This window comes from Cotesia glomerata, linkage group LG8 (genome assembly GCF_020080835.1).
Source record: "Cotesia glomerata isolate CgM1 linkage group LG8, MPM_Cglom_v2.3, whole genome shotgun sequence".
NCBI lineage: Eukaryota > Metazoa > Arthropoda > Insecta > Hymenoptera > Braconidae > Cotesia > Cotesia glomerata.
Window position 1 is genome coordinate 14,682,942 of NC_058165.1, and position 22,028 is coordinate 14,704,969.

The 22,028-nt window shown below is 37.8% G+C and overlaps 2 protein-coding genes across 2 annotated transcripts; one reads left to right on the forward strand and one right to left on the reverse strand.

The window, feature by feature from the left end:
* Positions 1-359: 359 nt before the first annotated feature.
* Positions 360-1,497, reverse strand: LOC123270518. Its single transcript, XM_044736607.1, has 2 exons — positions 1,015-1,497; positions 360-577 (listed from the first exon to the last, which is right to left on the reverse strand). Exons 1-2 carry the CDS (start codon positions 1,268-1,270, stop codon positions 381-383), a joined length of 453 nt encoding a protein of 150 aa, XP_044592542.1. The 5' UTR covers positions 1,271-1,497; the 3' UTR covers positions 360-380.
* Positions 1,498-9,760: 8,263 nt separating this feature from the next.
* On the forward strand, positions 9,761-11,448 carry LOC123270704 (jerky protein homolog-like). The gene is made up of 2 exons (XM_044736863.1): positions 9,761-11,177; positions 11,283-11,448. The coding sequence occupies exon 1, from the start codon at positions 9,963-9,965 to the stop codon at positions 11,130-11,132; it is 1,170 nt and encodes a 389-aa protein (XP_044592798.1). The 5' UTR covers positions 9,761-9,962; the 3' UTR covers positions 11,133-11,177; positions 11,283-11,448.
* The last annotated feature ends 10,580 nt before the right edge of the window (positions 11,449-22,028 follow it).

Here is a 22,028-nt window from a genome sequence, read left to right on the forward strand (position 1 = left end):
GAACAGAACCCTGGGGTACACCTCCGGTAATATCATACTCTTTTGGACCATTGTTCGTGTCGTATCTCAGGATTCTGTCTGTGAAGTAGCTAGCCACTATCCTACGTAGGTATCCTGGTACGTTTTTCTCTTCCAAGGCTTGCATAATGCAGTCCCAGTTGGCGGAGTTGAAGGCATTTTTGATGTCCAGAGTGGCCACCAGGCAGTACTTCTTCGCTCCACCCTTCCATCTGATCCCTTCGATTGCCTCCTTGGCCGTTGCAACAACCAAGTTGATTGCGTCCAGGGTTGATCGTCCTTTCCGAAAACCATACTGGTTGTCTGCCAGGAGTGGATCGACAACTGCTTCTATTCTTTGGTGGATTATACGCTCAAGTATCTTACCTGTCGTGTCTAACATACAAAGTGGTCGATAAGATGACGGTTCTTCTGGTGGCTTTTTCCCTTTTGAAAGTAGTACTAGTCGTTGCTGCTTCCACTTTCGAGGGAAAATCCCTTCCTTGAGGCATGTGTCGTAGACGTCCAGGAACAATGATGGCACTGCTTTTATAGTTGTTTTTAAAGCAATATTGGGGACCCCGTCCAATCCCGGCGCTTTATTGTTCCCTACACGATTACAAGCCTCCATCAGTTCTCCCTCTATGACAGATGGAATGTCATCCATTTCATTCAATAGGTAGTTAAACTTGCTTTGTTCGGGGAACAACGCGTTTACGATCTTCTGTAGGAGTTGAGGACACGTGGGTGATGGCATTAGCTGGTTTTTAAGATGGGTCATGACCACCTTATACGGCCTACCCCACAGATCTCTGTCCACCTCGTTGATGAGCTCCTTCCAGCATTTTCTTTTGCTATCTTTGATGGCTTTGTTCAGGGATCGACGGGCTTTTTTGTACTCTGTGACCAGCTCCACAGAGATAGGTCGTCGGTAGCCACGCTGAGATATTCTTCTCTTCTGATGACACTCTTTACCAAGGGCGCTGATGTGGTCGTTCCACCAGTGAACGGAAGGTCTTGTGTTTATGCCACGTCTACGAGACATACTGGCGTCACACGCCTGGGTCACTCTTTTCATCAGGTCCTTGGTCTTCTCTTCTGCGCAGCCCGCGATAATCTGGTCACTATTGAGAGCTACTAACAATGCCCTTGGGTCAAGAGTTTTTACCTTCCAACCAATGGTGTTAAGTTGCTTTTTAGGTCTTCTCGGGCTCTGGGCGTTTAATATTTCCCAGAGAATCGCGTTGTGGTCGCTGGCTGTGTAGGTATCCATCACCTTCCAGTTGATATTACCTCTGGTGAGGCTGCCACTGACGAAAGTGAGATCTACAATAGAACTTGTGTCTCCTTTGGTGTAGGTTGGTGTGTCACCATTGTTGAGCAGTACTACATCTAATGTAGAAAAGGCTTCTAGTAATTCCTTTCCTCGCGCGTTTGTATTCTTGCTACCCCAGTCTACTGCCCAGGCGTTGAAGTCTCCAGCTATTGCCACTGGGTGGTAATGCTTCGCGTCCTCGGTTGTGTGTGTGTGTGTGTGTGTGTGTTTTTTTTTTTTTTTTTTTTTTTTAGGGGGGGGAATCCTTTTTACGGATTCTAGGCATAGCTGTTTGGCCTGGATATGTGGCGACTCGACGCAGCGTCATACTAAAACTCGACACTAACGCCCCTACCCACTAAACCCTAAACCCCTTTTCCTTCTTTCCTCTAATCCCTCATGGAAACCGCCGTCAGGCATTACTTCGTGAAGGGAGGATCTAGCTACTGCTCTTCCTTCTGGTGGCTAAGGTGTTAACTACCTTCCTTCTATCTTCTGCTATTTGCTCTTTTTCTTTCGGTGGAACGCAAGTCTTTAAGGACTTCTGTTGCAAACGTGTTGGTAGCGTTCCAGGCAGCTTCTGATGACAACATTGCTTCTACTAGTGAATCTGGTTGTATTCTCTGGTTCAGGATCCTCTCCAGTTCTTCACGCTGTGGATCGAAACGAGGACATACAAAGAAGACGTGCTCCGCGTCTTCAGCAGCTCCTGGGCAGGACGGGCACTCCGAAGAGTCATCGTGCTTAAAGCGGTGTAGATACCGGCGAAAACACCCATGTCCCGACAACATCTGCGTAAGATAGTAATTGACCTCACCGTGATTCCGGTTAAGCCAAATGTCGATCCGAGGTATGAGACGGTGCGTCCACCTACCCTTCTCTGCAGCATCCCATTGTAGTTGCCATCGGCCTATGCTCTTCTGCCGTTCTTCAATTCTAAGTTCTTCAGGGCTCAGTGCAGTTGACCTTTTTCGTTGGTAAAGGGTCCGCCTTTCCTCTGCTAGAACTCTAAGAGGTAGGGTTCCAGCAATGACGCACACTGCTTCTTCTGATATAGTGCGAAAGGCACTAGCTACTCGTAGGGCACTCAGTCGATATACTGGTCCAGCCTTTCTCCATGATTCTTGCGTCTTTAATGCGTCGGCCCAAATGGATATTCCGTAAGTGAGCACCGATATAACTACTGATGACAATAATAGCCTCCTGCTCTGTTTTGGGCCTCCGACGTTCGGCATCAGTCGTGCGAGACTAGCCCTCACTACTGACGCTTTGGCACTGATATGTTCCACTTGCTGCTTGAAGTTGAGTCGGGCATCAAGCATCACTCCCAAATATCGGATATAAGGTTGTGATGTGATTTCTTGTTCGCCGACTTTCAGCTTAATGATCTCTACCACTTTTCTGCTGGTAATAAGCACTGCCTCAGTCTTGTGTTGCGCCAGTTGCAGGTTCACTGCGTCCATCCACCGATCAACGCGCTCAAAAGTGAGATCGAACATATGGTTTATCTCGTCAAGGTGTTTGGCAACAATCACTACGGCTACGTCATCTGCATATGCTACGAGTTTGACGTTTCTTGGCAGAGTTAGTCTTAATAGACCGTCATACATAATATTCCACATGAGCGGGCCTAGGACTGAACCTTGTGGTACACCTCCAGTAATATCATACTCCCTCGGACCGTTCTTCGTGTCATACTTCAAGACCCTATTTTCAAAGTAGCTTGTTACGATCTTAAGAAGGTATTCTGGTAGATTCTTCTCTTGGAGGGCCTGCATGATGCATTCCCAATTGGCGGAGTTGAATGCGTTTCTGATGTCTAGGGTCGCCACCAGGCAATACTCTTTCGTTCCACCCTTCCATTCGGTTCCTGCGATTGCTTCCTTGGCCGTATCAACAACCAGTTTGATTGCGTCCAGGGTTGATCGTCCTTTCCGGAATCCATACTGATTGTCTGCCAGGAGTGGGTCGACTACTGCTTCAATTCTCTGGTGAATTATGCGTTCAAATATCTTACCCGCTGTATCTAGCATGCAAAGTGGGCGGTAAGATGACGGTTCATCCGGTGGTTTCTTCCCTTTAGGTAACAGTACCAATCGTTGCTGTTTCCACTTATGCGGGAAAGTCCCCTCCTTAAGGCATGAATTATAAACGTCTAGGAATAATGTTGGAGCTGCCTTTATGATGGTTTTCAAGGCTATATTAGGGATTCCGTCCAGTCCCGGCGCTTTATTATACCCTACACGGTTACAGGCCTCCAGCAGTTCTTCTTCAGTGACAGGTGGAGTGTCATTCAGTTCGCCTGGCGCGAACTGGTAATCGAAGTTGCGTTGCTGTGGGAATAGTGCAGTGACGATTTTCTGGAGAAGTTGAGGACATGTAGGTGATGGCATTTGTTGTTTTTTTAGGTGGGTCATAACCACCTTATAAGGCCTACCCCACACGTCTTTATCCACCTCGTTGATGAGCTCTTTCCAGCATTGTCTCTTACTATCCTTGATGGCTTTGTTCAATGATCGACGAGCTTTTTTGTATTCTGTGACCAGCTCTGCAGAGTTAGGTCATCGATAGCCACGCTGAGATATTCTTCTTTTCTTTAGACACTCTTTCCGAAGAACACTGATGTGGTCGTTCCACCAGTGCACTGCCGGGCGTTGGCTTATGCTGTGTTTCCGGACCATACTGGCGTCACAGGCCTGGACAACTCTTTTCATCAGGTCCTTGGTCATTTCTTCTGCGGATCCAGTAGTAATCGGTTCACTATTAAGGGCTATTACCAATGTGCTTGTGTCAAAAGGCTTCACTTTCCATCCAATGGTATTGAATGACTTTATTGGTCTTCTTGTATTCCGGTCATGTGATATTTCCCAGAGAATTGCCTTGTGGTCACTGGCTGTGTAGATATCCATCACCTTCCAGTCGTATTTCTCACTGATGAGGCTGCTGCTGACGAAAGTGAGATCTACGATAGAGCTTGCTTCTCTTTTAGTATAGGTTGGCGTATCACCACTGTTGAGCTGGACTACATCTAGTGTAGAGAAAGCTTCTAGGAGTGCTTTTCCTCGCGCATTTGTCTGCTTGCTGCCCCAGTCTACTGCCCAGGAGTTAAAGTCACCGGCAATCGCGACCGGATAATGCTGCTTGGCGTCCTCGGTCAGTTTGTCCAAGAATTCAGTGACTTCAACAATGGATAGGCTAGGTGGTGCATAACAGCTGTAGAAACGGATGCCATTAACTGTTGCTGCTACAAAGCCGGCATTATCATTGTTAACTACACTCTGGAAGGGATGCTTACCACAAGACCAGATGACAGCCTTGGTGGTGCTGTCAGATTCCCAAGGCTGGGTATTCAGGTATCTGTATGGCTCTGCTATCATTACTAAGTCTAACTCTAGTTCTCTTGCTGTTTGCATAAGCAGATCATGTGCAGCTTCGCAATGGTTTAGGTTTAGCTGCAATATCTTCATGTCTGTTTGTTTGTTATCTTCTGGAGTGCCTCTTTAAATACTGGGCACCTGGATGCGCCGGCATGATGAGCCGAGTTCTCCGCACTTTGATCCGCGCATAATACACATTTCGCTGGGTTTTTGCATTCAGCAATCTTGTGTCCCTCTTGTCCGCACCTAATACATAGCTTAGACCGATCCACATTGCTCTTGCACTGGGATCCAAGATGTCCAAAGTGCCAGCACTTGAAACATTGGATTGGTCTCCTCGTAGCTCGGATTCGGCAGTTGGCCCAGCCGATCCGGACTTTACCGCTTCCTGTCAATATCTTCCGCGCTGCAGCTGCTGGTAGTGTCACAACAGCTGTCTGAGTACCTCTGTAGGCCTTATGAATCTTAATTGTCCCTAGTGGTATTTCGCAGGTTTCTCCGATTTCCGTTTGCAAGGCAGCCTGAATATCCTCCTTGGTTGTGGTACCGTCAAGATCTCGGATTTCGACGTCTTCCTGTGGCCCTTTGCAGATTACCTTCGCGTCTTCTTGGAGGATGTCCGCGATGGTCTTCTGTAAGGCTTGGCCTCGGTCAGCGCTCTTCCTCGAAAGCTTAATCAGCAAGCTCCCGGTCCTAGTTCTTTGGATCTTATCCACTGTAGTACGGACCTGTTCGTCAGGGACGTTCTGCGTTATTCGCTTCAGAATTTCAGCATACTTTGCCGTCTCTGCGGGGCGGATGATCAGTGCGTCCGGCCTGATCCGTTTGCGCGGTTCTTTCCGATTAGGCTCTGGCCTGGACTCCTTCGGCGGTTGCTTCTGGAGCTTTTCTACTGCTTGTTTTCTCTTGGGCTTCCTTGACTGGACTTTTTGCCATTCATTCACCTCCTTTTTTCCGCCGTTCTGTGTTACCGCGTTTTTCGGGGGACTTGGTTTAAGGTCCTTCTTCTTCTTAGTACGGCTGGTTATTGAGTCTGGGGAATTTCGTTCTTTCCTTTTCCCGGGCCTGATATCAGTTCCAGTTTCCTCTCCGTCTTCGACAACTGACTCGACGTCACCCTCGCCACCTGTGTCCATCTCCTCGACAAACGTGTCGGCTTTTGCTGGTGAAACCGCTGTCACAATCGTCTTCATCACGATATTACCGTGTTGTTGTTGGATCTCCTGCCATTCTTGGTCCAGTTTTTTTAACCTTCTCAGGGCATTGCAGATTTTCGTCGACTTCGACTTGATCTCCTTGTGGACATTTTGCTTGGTTTGGAGAAAGTCCTGCAGTCCACTGACTAGCTTCTCCAGATGTGCCAGCGCATCTGTCCTCTTCATCATTGCACTAAGTAGCAGTGCGTCTTGCTGGGCATGGGGCCCGTTTTCACTCTTGTTTATTTCCTGTGCATTACTCATACTTTTTAATTTACCAGCGCATCGTACGGAGTGGAGCGGGTTGCCATAACTAGGAACGGGTGTACCCTCGGAGATAGTACTCCTACCCCAGTTCCCTGAGGCCTAGCCGACACTTAGCCAGTCCCGGAATACACGGACGGACTAGACTCGCTCGGAGCGGTGAAGATTCCGATCTCTAACACTCACTTCGTACTTCCTGATCAAGGCCCGAAGTGGCTGGCTCCTGATCCACTGCTGCAACTTACACCTCGGTAGAGCAAGCTCACATCAGCCGTGGCCTGCATCGTCGGAAACTACGATACAGGTTCCGGTCACTCCCAGTGGGTCACATCAGAGAACGATCGTCTTGTTAGGTCAGTTAGTGCGACCAACCCATTAAAGGGGAGTTTTGTCCACGGGAGCGTATTTTGTTTGGTTATTTTACTTGGCTCCTACCCGCTGTACCTCATCAACTAAGAGATTAAGTATCATCCAAGGACAGCGAGCGTTCTCCCATCCGCTCGGGGAGACGCGCCCGGTAGCAGTATCTCTTCTGCCCCGAGTGTGTGTGTGTGTGTATTTTTTTTTTTTTTTTTTTTTTATCTTAGGGGGGGGAATCCTTTTTACGAATTCTAGGCATAGCTGTTTGGCCTGGATGTGTGGCGACTTGACGCAGCGTCATACTAAAACTCGACACTAACGCCCCTACCCACTAAACCCTAAACCCCTTTTCCTTCTTTCCTCTAATCCCTCATGGAAACCGCCGTCAGGCATTACTTCGTGAAGGGAGGATCTAGCTACTGCTCTTCCTTCTGGTGGCCAAGGTGTTTACTACCTTCCTTCTATCTTCTGCTATTTGCTCTTTTTCTTTCGGTGGCACGCAAGTCTTTAAGGACTTCTGTTGCAAACGTGTTGGTAGCGTTCCAGGCAGCTTCTGATGACAACATTGCTTCTACTAGTGAATCTGGTTGCATTCTCTGGTTCAGGATCCTCTCCAGTTCTTCACGCTGTGGATCGAAACGAGGACATACAAAGAAGACGTGCTCCGCGTCTTCAGCAGCTCCTGGGCAGGACGGGCACTCCGAAGAGTCATCGTGCTTAAAGCGGTGTAGATACTCTCGAAAACACCCATGTCCCGACAACATCTGCGTAAGATAGTAATTGACCTCACCGTGATTCCGGTTAAGCCAAATGTCGATCCGAGGTATGAGACGGTGCGTCCACCTACCCTTTTCTGCAGCATCCCATTGTAGTTGCCATCGGCCTATGCTCTTCTGCCGTTCTTCAATTCTAAGTTCTTCAAGGCTCAGTGCAGTTAACCTTTTTCGTTGGTAAAGGGCCCGCCTTTCCTCTGCTAGAACTCTAAGAGGTAGGGTTCCAGCAATGACGCACACTGCTTCTTCTGATATAGTGCGGAAGGCACTAGCTACTCGTAGGGCACTCAGTCGATATACTGGTCCAGCCTTTCTCCATGATTCTTGCGTCTTTAATGCGTCGGCCCAAATGGATATTCCGTAAGTGAGCACCGATATGACTACTGATGACAATAATAGCCTCCTGCTCTGTTTTGGGCCTCCGACGTTCGGCATCAGTCGTGCGAGACTAGCCCTCACTACTGACGCTTTGGCACTGACATGTTCCATTTGCTGCTTGAAGTTGAGTCGGGCATCAAGCATCACTCCCAAATATCGGATATAAGGTTGTGATGTGATTTCTTGTTCGCCGACTTTCAGCTTAATGATCTCTACCACTTTTCTGCTGGTAATAAGCACTGCCTCAGTCTTGTGTTGCACCGGTTGCAGGTTCACTGCGTCCATCCACCGATCAACGCGCTCAAAAGTGAGATCGAACATATGGTTTATCTCGTCAAGGTGTTTGGCAACAATCACTACGGCTACGTCATCTGCATATGCTACGAGTTTGACGTTTCTTGGCAGAGTTAGTCTTAATAGACCGTCATACATAATATTCCACATGAGCGGGCCTAGGACTGAACCTTGTGGTACACCTCCAGTAATATCATACTCCCTCGGACCGTTCTTCGTGTCATACTTCAAGACCCTATTTTCAAAGTAGCTTGTTACGATCTTAAGAAGGTATTCTGGTACATTCTTCTCTTGGAGGGCCTGCATGATGCATTCCCAATTGGCGGAGTTGAATGCGTTTCTGATGTCTAGGGTCGCCACCAGGCAATACTCTTCCGTTCCACCCTTCCATCTGTGTGTGTGCGTGTGCGTGTGTGTGTGTGCGTGTGTGTGTGTGTGTGTATGAGAGTATGTAAACCTCTCATAACTTTTGAATGGCTCGACCGATTCAATCGCGGTTAACACCATTCGAAAGGGCTTGTCCAACCTTAGGTTTTGGATACAATTTGTACCGATTCGGACCGATAGATTTCGAAAAATCTAAAAAAAACTGTAAAAAAAATTTTTTCAAAGATGGTTTTTTCGGAATAACTTTCGAACGGCTCTATTGATTAACTTTAAAAACTAATCAGCTCTTAACCCTTTAATGTTCGGCCTTAAATCCCCACTCTTAATTCAAGTCATATGTCTTTTTCTTTAAGTGAGAAAGCTATAGTCTTTTTTCTAGAGAGGGGGCTAGAAAAGTAGTAGAAAGGGACGCATTACTACAACTAAACTGTCTTTCACACAACCGCATAACGGACTATGATTGGCTCTCTCCCCTAACAGCTCACACTGAGATTCATTGCGCTTCCAGAGCATTAAAGGGTTAACCTTGAAAAATCACGTTGATTGCTGCTAATCCGGTCAAAATCGGTTGATTCGTTCGAGAGATATCGTGCAGGAAAGAAAACCCAAAAAAGTGTTTTTTCGGACTTACTCCAAAATTTCTAGTTTGATTAATTCAAAGTCAAAGATTTTCCATAAGGCTTAAAAAACTGCGTTGAATGCTGCCAACCACGTGAAAATCGGTTCATTCATTCAAAAGTTACTGCGGTTTGAAAACTCAAAAAATAGTGTTTTATCAACCTTCTATCAAACTTTTGAGCTCTAAGAGCTCAAAAGCATAGAAGAGTTATCTTTTTAAGCTCAGAGAGCTCAAAACAACATATAAATTGTATTTTTGAGTTCGAAGAGCTCACAAACGTCGTAAATGTAATTTTAAGTGCCCAGGTATGGAATGAGCGGGAAGTTGCAGGGATGGCCGTCAGAGTCAACCGTTTTCCTAATTTTTTATTTTCAGATGATCCGTTTTTCGTTTTTGAGTTATCGAACCGACCATGGAGAGGGAAATTTTTTTAGCGCTCTACAAGATTGTTAATAACTTTGTAATAATTAAATATTTTTCAATTAAAATTTAGGGTAATAATCTTAAATGTACCCTTAATAAAATAAAAAAAATCCGATCCCCAAATTCCATTATTTTCCCTGTCAAAAAATTCCCGAAAATCACCTTTTTTTTCGACAGCCACAGTGGTGTTTCCCCTTAAGTAACATCAGTAAATGAATAATTTTTGAATTTATAAGTGTAATAGAAGTCAACATGCTGGGAGTACATTATTTATTAAATTCATATATATATATCTTGAGTAGAAATTAAAAAAGTCTTATATCAGTCATTTGATAAAATATCACTTCCTTATTCAATACTTATTAATAACTCTTTTATATTGACTTAATTTCTTGCTTAGTCAGACTTATCAAAGAAGTCATTTTCAACAATGAATGGTTTGTAACAGTGTAATCAAATATAACAGAATATTCACTTGTCAGTCTGAATAATTTGGGAAAAGTCTATTTATACTTACACAAAATAAATAAAAATATTTAAAACCCATTGAAAATATCAATTATCGTTTTTTATTAAAAAATGATGAACAAAAAACGTAAACGCAAAGTTCTTTCGTTAAGAGATAAACTAGATGTTATTTTGAGTATTCATAATGGTGATAGTGGCAAATATTTATCTCTTAAGTATGGAGTTGGTACGTCTACAATTTCTGATATAAAAAAAAATTCTTCAAAAATTATTGACTATTCAACAAGACTCTGCGAGAATGATGGAAATTTATCACGAAAAATAATGAAAGAATCAACAAATCCTGGCATGGATCAAGCAGTCTTCAAATGGTTTATGCAAAAACGATCAACTGGACAACCGATTTCGGGATCATTGTTACGTGAAAAAGCGAAATCTATTCATGAACTTTCGAATTGTGTGACACATTTTCAAGCAAGTTGCGGATGGCTACAACGATTCAAATCTCGACACGGGATAAGGTCACTACGAATTTGTGGAGATAAACTATCAGCAGATGTGAAAGCTTCTAATTCGTTTGTAGACACACTTCATGATATAATTAATAAGAACAAGTACACGAAAGAGTTTATATATAATGCTGATGAAACAAGATTAGATTATAAGGCATTGCCATCAAAATCATTAGTCTTACGGAATGAATCTGCAGCGCCAGGTTTCAAAACTTCAAAAGAGTCTGTGACCGTCCTTGTTTGCGCGAATGCTAGTGGAACACATCGTTTGCCATTATTAGTCATAGGGAAATCAAAAAATCACAAAATTTTGAATAGTATGCCAATTGTTTATAAATATGCTAGAAAAGCGTGGATAAATAAAAAAATATTCACGGAGTGGTACAAAGAAACTTTTGTGCCACAGGTAAAACAATTTCATGGACTAAATGATAATCAAGGTAATGTCTTACTTCTCTTAGATAATGCACCATGTCATCCACCGGCTTCTACCCTAAATATTATTCATAACTCGTTTACAATAAAATATTTACCTCCGAATGTGACTGCAATAATACAACCTATGGATCAAGGTGTAATAGAAAATTTCAAACGAATCTATCGTAGAGATTTTTTACGCTACATCATTTTAGAGGATGATTATCAGGATTCTATAAGGTCCATAATAAAAAATTTAAAACTAAACACATGTTATCAAATGATGATCGATGCATGGAACCGTGTCGATAACAATACATTAGAACGATCATGGAATAAAATTTTAAAATAGCTGCCCTTAGAGGAGATGTTGTGATTAAATAAATGGTTATCTAAAGTGAGTTTTAACTGTACTCGTTCAGCAATTTGAAAACATATGAATGAAAAATGTACAATGGTCTTTTAACTAGTAATTTACTAACTGGTTTCTGTCACAAAATAGTTTTGGGACTCACAAATTTGTGACGGGACCGTCACAAATTATTGCTGATCAGTAAATCATTCGAACAAGAAATATTAGTATTTCGTTAGGAGATCTAAATATTCAAATAGATCTTACAAAACAGCAAATGTACAATGATTTCAAAAATAAACGAAATAAAAGTGTGTACGGAGTAAAACTTTTCTTTGGCAAACCCAATTTGAAATTTATTAATCAATGGTTGATAGAAGTCAAAGGCGACAAAAAGTGGAATATTAACGGTACATAAAGGATTAAGGTATAATATTAAAACGATTTAAATAAGAAAAATTTTACATAAACTATAAGTCACATGTTCTTTTGATTTATTTTTTCGATATCAAGAACATTATCTAATGGTTCTTGTAGTGGTATGGTTGACATTAAAGCCTTATGGCAACTAAAAAATGAAACATAAACTATTGTTTCAATATTTTACAAATATCGTATAACAATAGCATTTATTGTAATTCCAGATTAAGTTGACATCTGATCGTTAAGATTATTACTCACCCTTATTAAGAAAAAAGATTCAAAACGATTCGAAATGGCTCAGAGCAATTAAAAACGATTCAACGACAAATATATAGATATACATTTTGCATGGGTTGAATCGTTTCAAATCTTTTTTAACTTCTCGCTAAGAAAATTGAAAATTTTCAAAAATCGAGAAGTTGGTTTGACCCCGTTTTTTGAAAATAGAGTTTTCAACGGATGTTGACGTTTTGAAGTCCTAGGAAGCCTCCCCGAATGTTCCGCGATGATGTCCGTAGGTCTGTATGTATGCATGTATGTATGTATGTATGTGTGTGTGTGTGTATGTTTTTTTTTTCTTTTTTTTTGTTTTAAGGGGGGGGGGGAATCCTTTTTACGGATTCTAGGCATAGTTGTTTGGCCTGGATATGTGGCGACTCGACGCAGTGTCATACTAAAACTCGACGCTAGTGCCCCTATGTCTTCAAGTTTGAGAGCTTGTTCAACTCTTTTGAACGTTGGATTCAGAGTTGCTTTCCAGGTCGACGCATCCCAGTTGCCCCATAGATGGGTGATGTTCGTTTTCTGTAGTATCTTTTTGAGAGAGGCAGCCCAGTTATATTTGCTATTTCCGATTAGTCCTCTGGGGTCATCGAGTAGTTCGACTTGCCTAATAAAACATATTTTGAACAGGCTATTTTCGTCTTGTTCTAGAATTTTTATGAGGAACTTCAGAATTAGTTTGTAGGCATTGAGGCTAAGTTTCGGAAGGCCAAGTTCGAGTCTTAGATGAGGATTGGGAGTGCTTTGAGGTAGATTTAGGACTCTTCTGAAGAAGTTTGTTTGGACTGTTTCGATTTTGTCAATGTAGTTTATACCCCAGATTGGAAAGGCGTAAAAAATTGTTGAGCCGACCATTGCATTGAACAGGTTTACCGTGGGTTCTCAGGCGTTGTTTTTAGCGTTTCTTCCTATTGCTTATACTATTCCAGTTGCCGTTTTGGATTTTTGTATAGCATAATCTGTAGCCCGAGCATATTCGAAAATTGGCTTCCCAGTTTTACTTGGATGCATGCTTTTTCATATAGACTATAACGGGGTTTTGCCTGACCCGGGGATTTACCAAGCCAGGCTCACCGTTTATATCGAAAATTTTGGCTTACTAAAAAAAAGAATTATTATTAAAAAAAAGGGCGCCAGGAGAATGATCTCCAATTAATTACTACTGCGACTTCGGCTAGCTCTTACCTCTTCCTCAGGGCGGCGGGCCATGCTGAAATACTCGTCGTTAAAAATAGAACAGCAAAATAAACGAAATTCTTAAAATTACTCGAAATAAATTCAGAAGAATAAAATAAAAAAAAAATAACAATTTATTATATTAAATATATATATAATTATATATTATTTTCAAAAATCGGGAAGTTATTGGTTTTACCCTATTTTTCGAAAATCGAGTTTTCATCAGATCTCGACGTCTTGAGGTCCTAAGAAGCTTCCCTGAATGTTTTCGCGATGATGTCCGTGTGTCTGTATGTATGTATGTATGTATGTATGTATGTATGTATGTATGAATGTATGGATGTATGTGTGTGTGTGTGTGTGTGTGTGTGTGTGTGTGTGTGTGTGTGTGTGTGTGTGTGTGTGTGTATGTATGTAACCCTTTTATAACTTTTGAACGGCTTGACCGATTTCATCGCGGTTGGCGCCATTCGAAAGGGTTTGACCAAACTTAGATTTTGAATACACTTTAGACCAATTTGGGCCAGTAGATTTGGAGAAATCTTAAAAAAACTACAAAAAAATATTTTTTGAAATGTGGTTTTTTTTGGATTACATTTAAATGGCTTTACTGATTAATTCTAAAATCTAATCAGCTCTTACGATTAAAAAACCACGCCGATCACTGCAAGCCCGGTGAAAATCGATTGATTCGTTCGTGAGTTATCGTTGTCGAAAGAAAACCGAAGAAAGTGTTTTTTCGGAATTACTTCGAAACTCCTGGCTCGATCGATTTAAACTTAAAGATTCTTCATGGGGCTTTAAAAACTGCGTTGAATGCCGCCAATCGTGTAAAAATCAGTTCATTCATTCAAAAGTTATTGCCGTTTAAAAATTCAAAAAATTGTGTTTTATTAAACTGCTATTAGAGTTTTAAGCTCGAAGAGCTCAAAATGACACAAAAATCATATTTGTGAGCTCGAAGAGCTCAAAATGACACAAAAATCATATTTGTGAGCTCGAAGAGCTCAAAAACGTAATGTGTAATTTTGAGCGCTTAAGAGCATGTAATACAATTTGTTGTCGGTAATTCAGTTTGGACTAGTGATAACAAATGCCAATTGAATATATCGGATTGTTTATTTGAAACACATAAAATGCACTGAAGATTATCAGGCTGACTGTCAATACTCCCAACACTGTTCAAAAAAATTAAACTATATTTTATTTACTATAGTAAATGAAATTTTTTGTTGATAATTAGTTTTCTATTCAAACCTAGTTGCATTTTAATAATTCTGTCTTATAAGTAATCTAAACTAAAGTAAAGATCAACCAAAAAATTAAATCAATCTCAAAGATTATATTGGTTGTAAGTTTATGAGTAATTTCTTTATAGTAAAGTTTATTTACTTGAATATATGATGGGCCCGGAGATAAGGCAGTTTTACGCGCGAACTTTACCTATTTATTTATCATTTTGTTATTTTTTTTCAATGATTAAATTTAAAAATAGAAGAATCAATTTACGAAAGACTATTATTAACATACTCCTGCCAAGTTTAATGTTTTTTTGTTCAAAAATTACTTGGTCAAAAAGCGTTTCAGTATTTTGTCCAAAATTTGAATATTCTCTGTCCTACATGTTCTTAAGTACAAAATGAGCGGGAAGTTGCAGGGATGGCCTTTGGGGTCAACCGTCGTCCTAATTTTTTTTAGCATTTTCTGGGATATCTCCTGGGGTACGACCATTGAGTAGAATGAAATTTAGTTCGTTCATGCATGCCTCAAGGAGTTTTCCGTTTTTGTTGGTAAAGAGATCTGACGTTTTCCTCTCAGCGTAAAGGCACGAGCCTTCTAGGAAGTCTGGGTCAACATAGCTATTAAAACCGATACGTGCATTTGAGTCTCCTCCGATGATGATAAGGGTATTTTCTTCGTTCAGCTGGATGTCTTCTATTAGTTGTTTAAGCTCAGTTAGTTTACTCGAGAGATGGCAATCTGGCATGAAGTATAGTGTTCCTTGAATAAGATCTTGATTTTTGTCTAGATTTATTTTAACGAAGATCCAGTCTGCGTTTTTCGTGATAAATGTTAGCTGATGTTTTCTGGATATAATGCCGAGACCTCTGTTTCCTCTTTCTGTAACATGTGATTTTGTAGCTGGTGACCAAATAGAGATTGTGTCTGAAAGATATGCTGGGACATATTTTATCGATGAAGTAACCCAAGTTTCTGAAATACAGTAAAAATTAGTTTTGATTTCATCAAAGAATTCTTGAAAATTTTTAAAGCCTTTAACATTAATGAAGCTGATACATATGTTTGTACTTGGAGGAGCGTCTAGTTTTTTGGAGTGATTTGAGTGGTTTTTAGGTTGTTTCCTGTAAAGTTAGCTGGAGATAGCTGTAGATAGCACTGTAGAGGTGGTTGGCTTTTCGTTGACTGGAGGAGTTTTTTTCTAGAGAAGGTACCAAACGTATTTTAAATATTTGAAAAAAAATGTTTTTTTTTTTTAACTCATATATGAAGATTAAAAATTTTCAACTTACATTCATTTTTTTTTCACAAATAAATATTTCACTTTTTTTCCGAATAAAGTTATAAAAAACAATATATCACTTTTTAGCAAAAAAAATTATAATTTATTCGATGCTTACTCCAAGCAGAAGACTTATGAACTGAGACGAAATTTATAAGGGACGATTAAATTGTAATGTAATGTAAACATTTTAGAAGAATTTTGATATCAATATATTAAATGAGAGAGAAAGAGAGAGATACTATTTTGAAATGTAACACCTATAACCATCTCTCTCTTCCTCATGCAGTTTATTCATTACTCTATTAATAATTTAATAATAATTTAATAATAATTTCTACTAATAATAATTTGAGGATAATAATAATAAAAAAAATTTATTATTTCACAAAAAAATTTTTTTAAATTTACAAAATATAGAATCATGAGGGGTAAGTGTGCGCAGTGGGTAAGTGCGCAGACCCATACGTATGGGACTGCTCACTCTTACCCCGCTGCACACATGTACACTGAGAAAAAAATATTTTTACTTAATTAACAATTTCTTGGTTCAAAAAACTCGCTGACGATCAAATATTTTATTATTATTAATTATTTATTTTCTGAAGACGAAAGCATCAATATTTATTTTTTGGATAATAGATAAACAAAAGAAATAGCTTTATTTAAATTAAGTAAAAATTATTTCAATCAATTTAACAATTTTTTTTAGCTAAGGATATAATTAATTAATTGCAAAAATTATAACAATACTTTTTAAAAACTTACAAATAAATTTTAAAACATAAAAAAATTATTTTTTAAACTTACGAAAGATTTTAAAACTTACAAATAAACTTATAAAAAATTATTTTTTAAATTTACGAAAGAATGATTAAATTATTTAATTAATTAATTAATTAATTAATTACAAGAAAAAAACATTATTTATTTAAAGAAGTTCTCATGATGACCATGATGATGATGATAAAATACCTATGATGGCAAAATGTCATGTTGGTAATGATGATAACGATGATGATTACTGTAAACAAAAAAAATTTTTTATTAATTTTTATATTTATTAATATTATTTTTTTAAATTTAAAAAAAATACTTACAAATGCTTAATTATCCTTGAACATCTCTCGGATGTGAAAGCTGTATGCGCAATCCATGTCATACTGTAAACAAAAAATTAGCTCGTTAATTTTTTATATTTATTATTATTTATTAAAATTTAGAAAATACTTACATGTTCTTCGTTGTACTCAAACATATCTCGGATGCGGAAGCAGTCTTCCATTTCAATCTCATCTTCACCATCTTCACTATATCCTAGTAGATATTCATATGTAGTTCGCTGCCATTCACGCTGCCAGTGAACGCTTCTCCGCAAAGTTGAAAAATCCATCCCGTCAAATAACTTTATCGGGATTGGACAATAATGCCGACTCCATATTATTGGCACTCTGTCCATAACAATTAAATTGCATGCTAATTCCACATTAGCATTATCATTGTTTTTATATAATTCCTACAAATTTTTTAATCACAGTGATTGGTCTTGCCAAACACCACCTTTTTTGAGATATTTTTTTATCTCATGTCGAACTCGCAATTCACGAATTAAATCTTCTTTCAATATTTCACTTATAGCGACGATTGGTGAATACATTTTTTTTTTCTTTGGTGTATTTTACAGTTTACACAAAAACTCACAAAAAAACTCACAAATGCTGGATTTTTGAACCTTTTAAGTTGACACTAAAAACTCAACTACTCAGTTGAAACGTCTTTAATAAAATGAAAATTTGATGTATTAAATTTAAGTTTCCAGCACATGTGTCTATATTACAGAGAAACTCGAGTGAGATGGAAAAATTTTTACAGTGAAACTCGAGTGAGATGGAAAATTTTTACGATCGGTCAGACGTAAAACAGTGGATCTTATGTCTTATAGTTCTATACATATATAAACTTGAAAAAATATATTTTTTAAAAAACACAAATTATTTAACTAACAAGGGGAGGATACGACCTTGGGGAAACGGATTTGGATAATCTTTGACGCAGTGATAGTACACCATGTGGGTATACTACCTCCGAAATACTAAAATGCAATACTCAAAAATGGCTGAGAAAAACGCACTCAAAGTTTACTCAGCACTATAATATATTAATAGGTAAATAATTGATACATTAAATTATTCTTTAATAAAATATTTTTTTATTTTCAACTTCATTTCTATAAATTATCTACGGTGTATATCATGAGATATTTGTAATTCATGAATAATTCTTATAACTCTCATATTCATTATAAGTTTAACTGAAAAATATATACCTGCGCCAGACAATAAGAAGTGTCGAATATGGTATGAGGGTACAATAATTCTTGTCCTCGAGTTATTGTAAACTGTACATCGATTCGAGCTCTGTTGGCCCACCGGAAGAATAGTCATGTTGTTGTCCTTGAACCTATGTTAGTCCCACCACTTTTTCAGAAGCTTGACTATAGCAGTTAATTTCTGAATTTCGACACGAACAGACGTATTTGTGCAGTGAAATTTACTTTAAAAATTGTTTTATAATTTATAAAATGTCATCAAGCGAAGCCAGTTCTTCTCATGGAGATGAAAACACTCCTGATACATCCTTACATAGTGATTTATCGAAGCAACGGCTAAAAGATGGAGTAGTGTATTATGAAGGTTTACTTCTTGAAAGTTATTTAATTGCAAAAACATCTTCTGACACTCTATCTGAAGATGCTATGTTGATTGGTAGAGAATTATATGATAATACGTTAGATATGTTAAATAAAAAGAAGTTCGTAAGCGATCAAGAATTGATTCATGCTCAAGAAGAATGCCCAGACGGAAATTTTGAAGCAGTAGAAGATAATTCAGTTGATGACTATGTTCCAGATGAAAAAAAAAAACAAAAAATGATGGATTATATTCCTCTGGAATATAAAATTAAAGTTTTAAACATAGCAAAAGCTCACCCTTCATGGAAACTAGAGACATTACAAAAAAATGGATGTAGTCATTTGAAGAGAATGAATCATTTGAAAGTATGGGAAAAAGATGTTGAACATGGTGGAACTAAATTTGATAAATATCATGTGATTGATTCTTGGACGTATGACCGCTTCGTCGAGGCAAGACAAAATTATCAACAAGTGACTACACGAAATTTGCAGCAATGGGCTTTAGCTGCAGCCAGCCAGTTTCCTAATCTTCAATTTACAGCGTCCGACCCATGGGTAAAATAATTTAAACAAAGACACAACATTCGTCAACGCAAAATTACAAAATTTGTAACAGACAAAGAAGTTCACACCATGCCAGAAATTATCGCCTCTGCAGAAATGTTTCGCATTCAAACAAAACAATTGATATCTAACTTCGATAGTGACTTCGTTATTAATACAGATCAAAAAGGTATATAAATTTTCTAACGGTAAACTAATTATTTTTTATTCCATTATTAAATTTAATCGAAGTTAATCATTAGATTTTTTAAAATTCATATTTTCAGGATGTCAATACCAATCAATGTTTAATAGGACACTGACGGAAAAAGGAAGCAAAACAGTGTTTGCAAAAGTACAAGACATGACCAAGGTGTCACACTCATATACTGCACAATATAGCATAACATTATCTGGAAAATTACTACCACATGTTTTTATTTGTTTGCAAGAGCCTACAGGTGATTTTGGGCCAAGAATAAAGAAAAACGTAGAAGAATATTTAAAAAAATACAAAAATGTTATTGTCACATCATCAAAATCAGGAAAACTGACAACTACTCTCTATAAAAATTTTCTAGAGAAATGTTTAATGCCATATGTTCAAAAAAATAAATTTCTTTTAATTATTGACTCGTGGACAGGACAAGTGAAGCCAGAATTATATGATGAAATATTTCGGGATGATAAAAAAATGCCTACATGCACATTTAAAGTTATACCTCCAAAATGTACTCCGTTAGTTCAACCATGTGATGTCTATTTCTATAGTCAAGTGAAAAATTTTATCAAACGATTGCAAAGTACCGCTGAACTTCTAGACAAGAATTATGAAATTTATTCCCGAGAGGATTGCATAAAAATTCATTCGATTATTCATCACCAATTGTCAGCGCCAATATTTCGAGACATGATGGAATATGCCTGGTTCGCCAGCGGGCTTTGTGACACAAGAAATTTTTTTACTAATGTCAATGATGGGTGTTTCTCATTAGACCGTTTAAAAATACCATGTCATTGTAAAAAAGCAGCATTTATTTGTTGTTCTTGGTGTAGAAAAACTTTTTATTTTGAATGTTTTTATCATAAGTATCACTCAGGATCATGTAATAATATCTCATAATACGTAATTATAAAATATTGCTTTAATTAATTAAAAAAATGTATAATTTTCCATTTAATTTTCGACTTATTATTTGTTTGTACCACCGCAGATAATTTATAGAAATGAAGTTTAAAATTAAAAAATTTTTTATTAAAGAATAATTTAATGTATCAATTATTTACCTATTAATATATTATAGTGCTGGGTAAACTTTGAGTGCGTTTTTCTCAGCCATTTTTGAGTATTGCACTTTAGTATTTCAGAGGTAGTATACCCACATAGTGTATTACCACTACGTCAAAGATTATCAAAATCGGTTTCCCCAAGGTCGTATCCTCCCCTTGTAAGATATGAAATTTCTGAACAAACTTTTGTTTTTTTTTTACTCATAAACAATTTTTTTTTAGAAATTTCACAATTTTTTAAAAAATAGCTAACCAACGGTTATTTTTTTTTATCTACAGTGTTATTGTTAAGTGACTTTTTCTCACAACAAAAAATTTTATTAGCATTCTTAGAACTGCAAATCTCGGTTTGATTAAATAAATTATTTTATCAATCGTATAGATTCTTATATTTCAGCATCTGTTTATTTTAAAATGTTTACGCGGTACCAACGGTCATAAATAATGAATCATTGACACTCGATACTTAGAGCATAAGAAAAATTTTAGACATTGTAAATCTGTCATCACGTGTACTGTAACGTTTCTTATTAATCATAGGTGGTCTTACTATTATTTGACTCACATATACATGTATGAATGAATATACATGTATATCATGAACGCATAATTTTTTTTATATAAATATTCTGAGATTACTTCCTTGACTTAAAGAAGGAGTTTGAATCTCACACTTTGCATATCTCAGTTAGAAAGAAATTGAATCTCACATCTAGCGTATATCATATGATTTAAAAAGTTTGATTTAACAAAAATTAGTGATTTATACAAGCATTAAATTAATTTTGCGCATTTTTATGCAAATTTTTTTTTACAAATTATTAACAATTGTTAGTGATTTATACTAGTATTAAGTTGTTATTTTGCAAATTTTTTTGCAAATTATTTTTTGCGAATATGTCTCAACAAATAATAGAAGCTATTCACAGCCTGGTGGATACAGTGTCTGAATCTTATAACGATTTAAAATCTAACCAAGTGAGTGTTGAACAATGTGAACGGTGTTTTAATGTTTGCCAAGATACTATTAACTATTTTGATACTATTTTATCAGATCCTCAGACGAGTGTGTATGTGAAACGTAGTGTTAAAACACAGATTACCCTTCTGCATTGGTATAGTGAACAGTTTTTACTATTGAGTGGTCAAATTGCAGGTGGTGATTTAAATCAACAGAATAATTCTATTAAATGGCAAGATCTTGGGAATGCCTTTTCAAATAACATTAAGACTGGCTCAGTTATTAACCGTACTCATAAAAATGTCGGGGAATTTCTGACTTTTTCTGAGAATCTTGTTTGTGCAAAAGTTCAAGAAATGTTAAATAAAGTGAACAGTTTAAAAGTTAATGTTGAATTTTTTGGCAAATTTGAGATTCCTACCACCAACCGAGAAGAAGTAAAATCTTTCGTAACGCAAAGTCGCGAAATATTAGCTTCTACAGACATCGCTGATTGGTATAGAGATCACGTAACCAATGCCTTGATAAGAAAAATTGAAGAATTCTGTCAAGAAAAATCCGGATGGCGTTTATCAGAAATCTCAAACTTAGTGGTTACAATGTCGAAATATCAGCCTCTTCATGCTGGAATTTCAACTTGGGTGAGGATGCCTCAGAAGATCATTAACAGACATGCAGTTTTAAATATTGAAAACTTTGATGAATACTGCTTTCTGTGGTGTGTTGTAGCTGCTATTCACCCTGCAAAGACGGGTCACAGCAAAAGAACTACTTCTTATCCACATTTTAGTGAGGTACTTAAAGACGACGGTATTAATTTTCATATCCAAATTAAAGATATTGCGAAATTTGAAAAAATGAACAATTTATCTATTAATGTATACGGCTTAGAATCTGATTTTCCTAGTGAAAAATCCGATAAAAAATCTGATGAATGTGTAATAATTCCGGTATACTTAAGTAAATCTATAAATTCTGATATAAAAACCATTCATCTTTTAA

Excerpts from the sequence above, each read along its gene's own strand:
- LOC123270704 (XM_044736863.1), top strand. The coding sequence starts at position 9,963 with ATGATGAACAAAAAACGTAAACGCAAAGTTCTTTCGTTAAGAGATAAA.
- LOC123270518 (XM_044736607.1), bottom strand. The coding sequence starts at position 1,270 with ATGGATACCTACACAGCCAGCGACCACAACGCGATTCTCTGGGAAATA. Across the intron at positions 578-1,014 it reads TAGACGTGGCATAAACACAA|GTCCCCAATATTGCTTTAAA; the intron begins GACCTTCCGTTC and ends GGATTGGACGGG.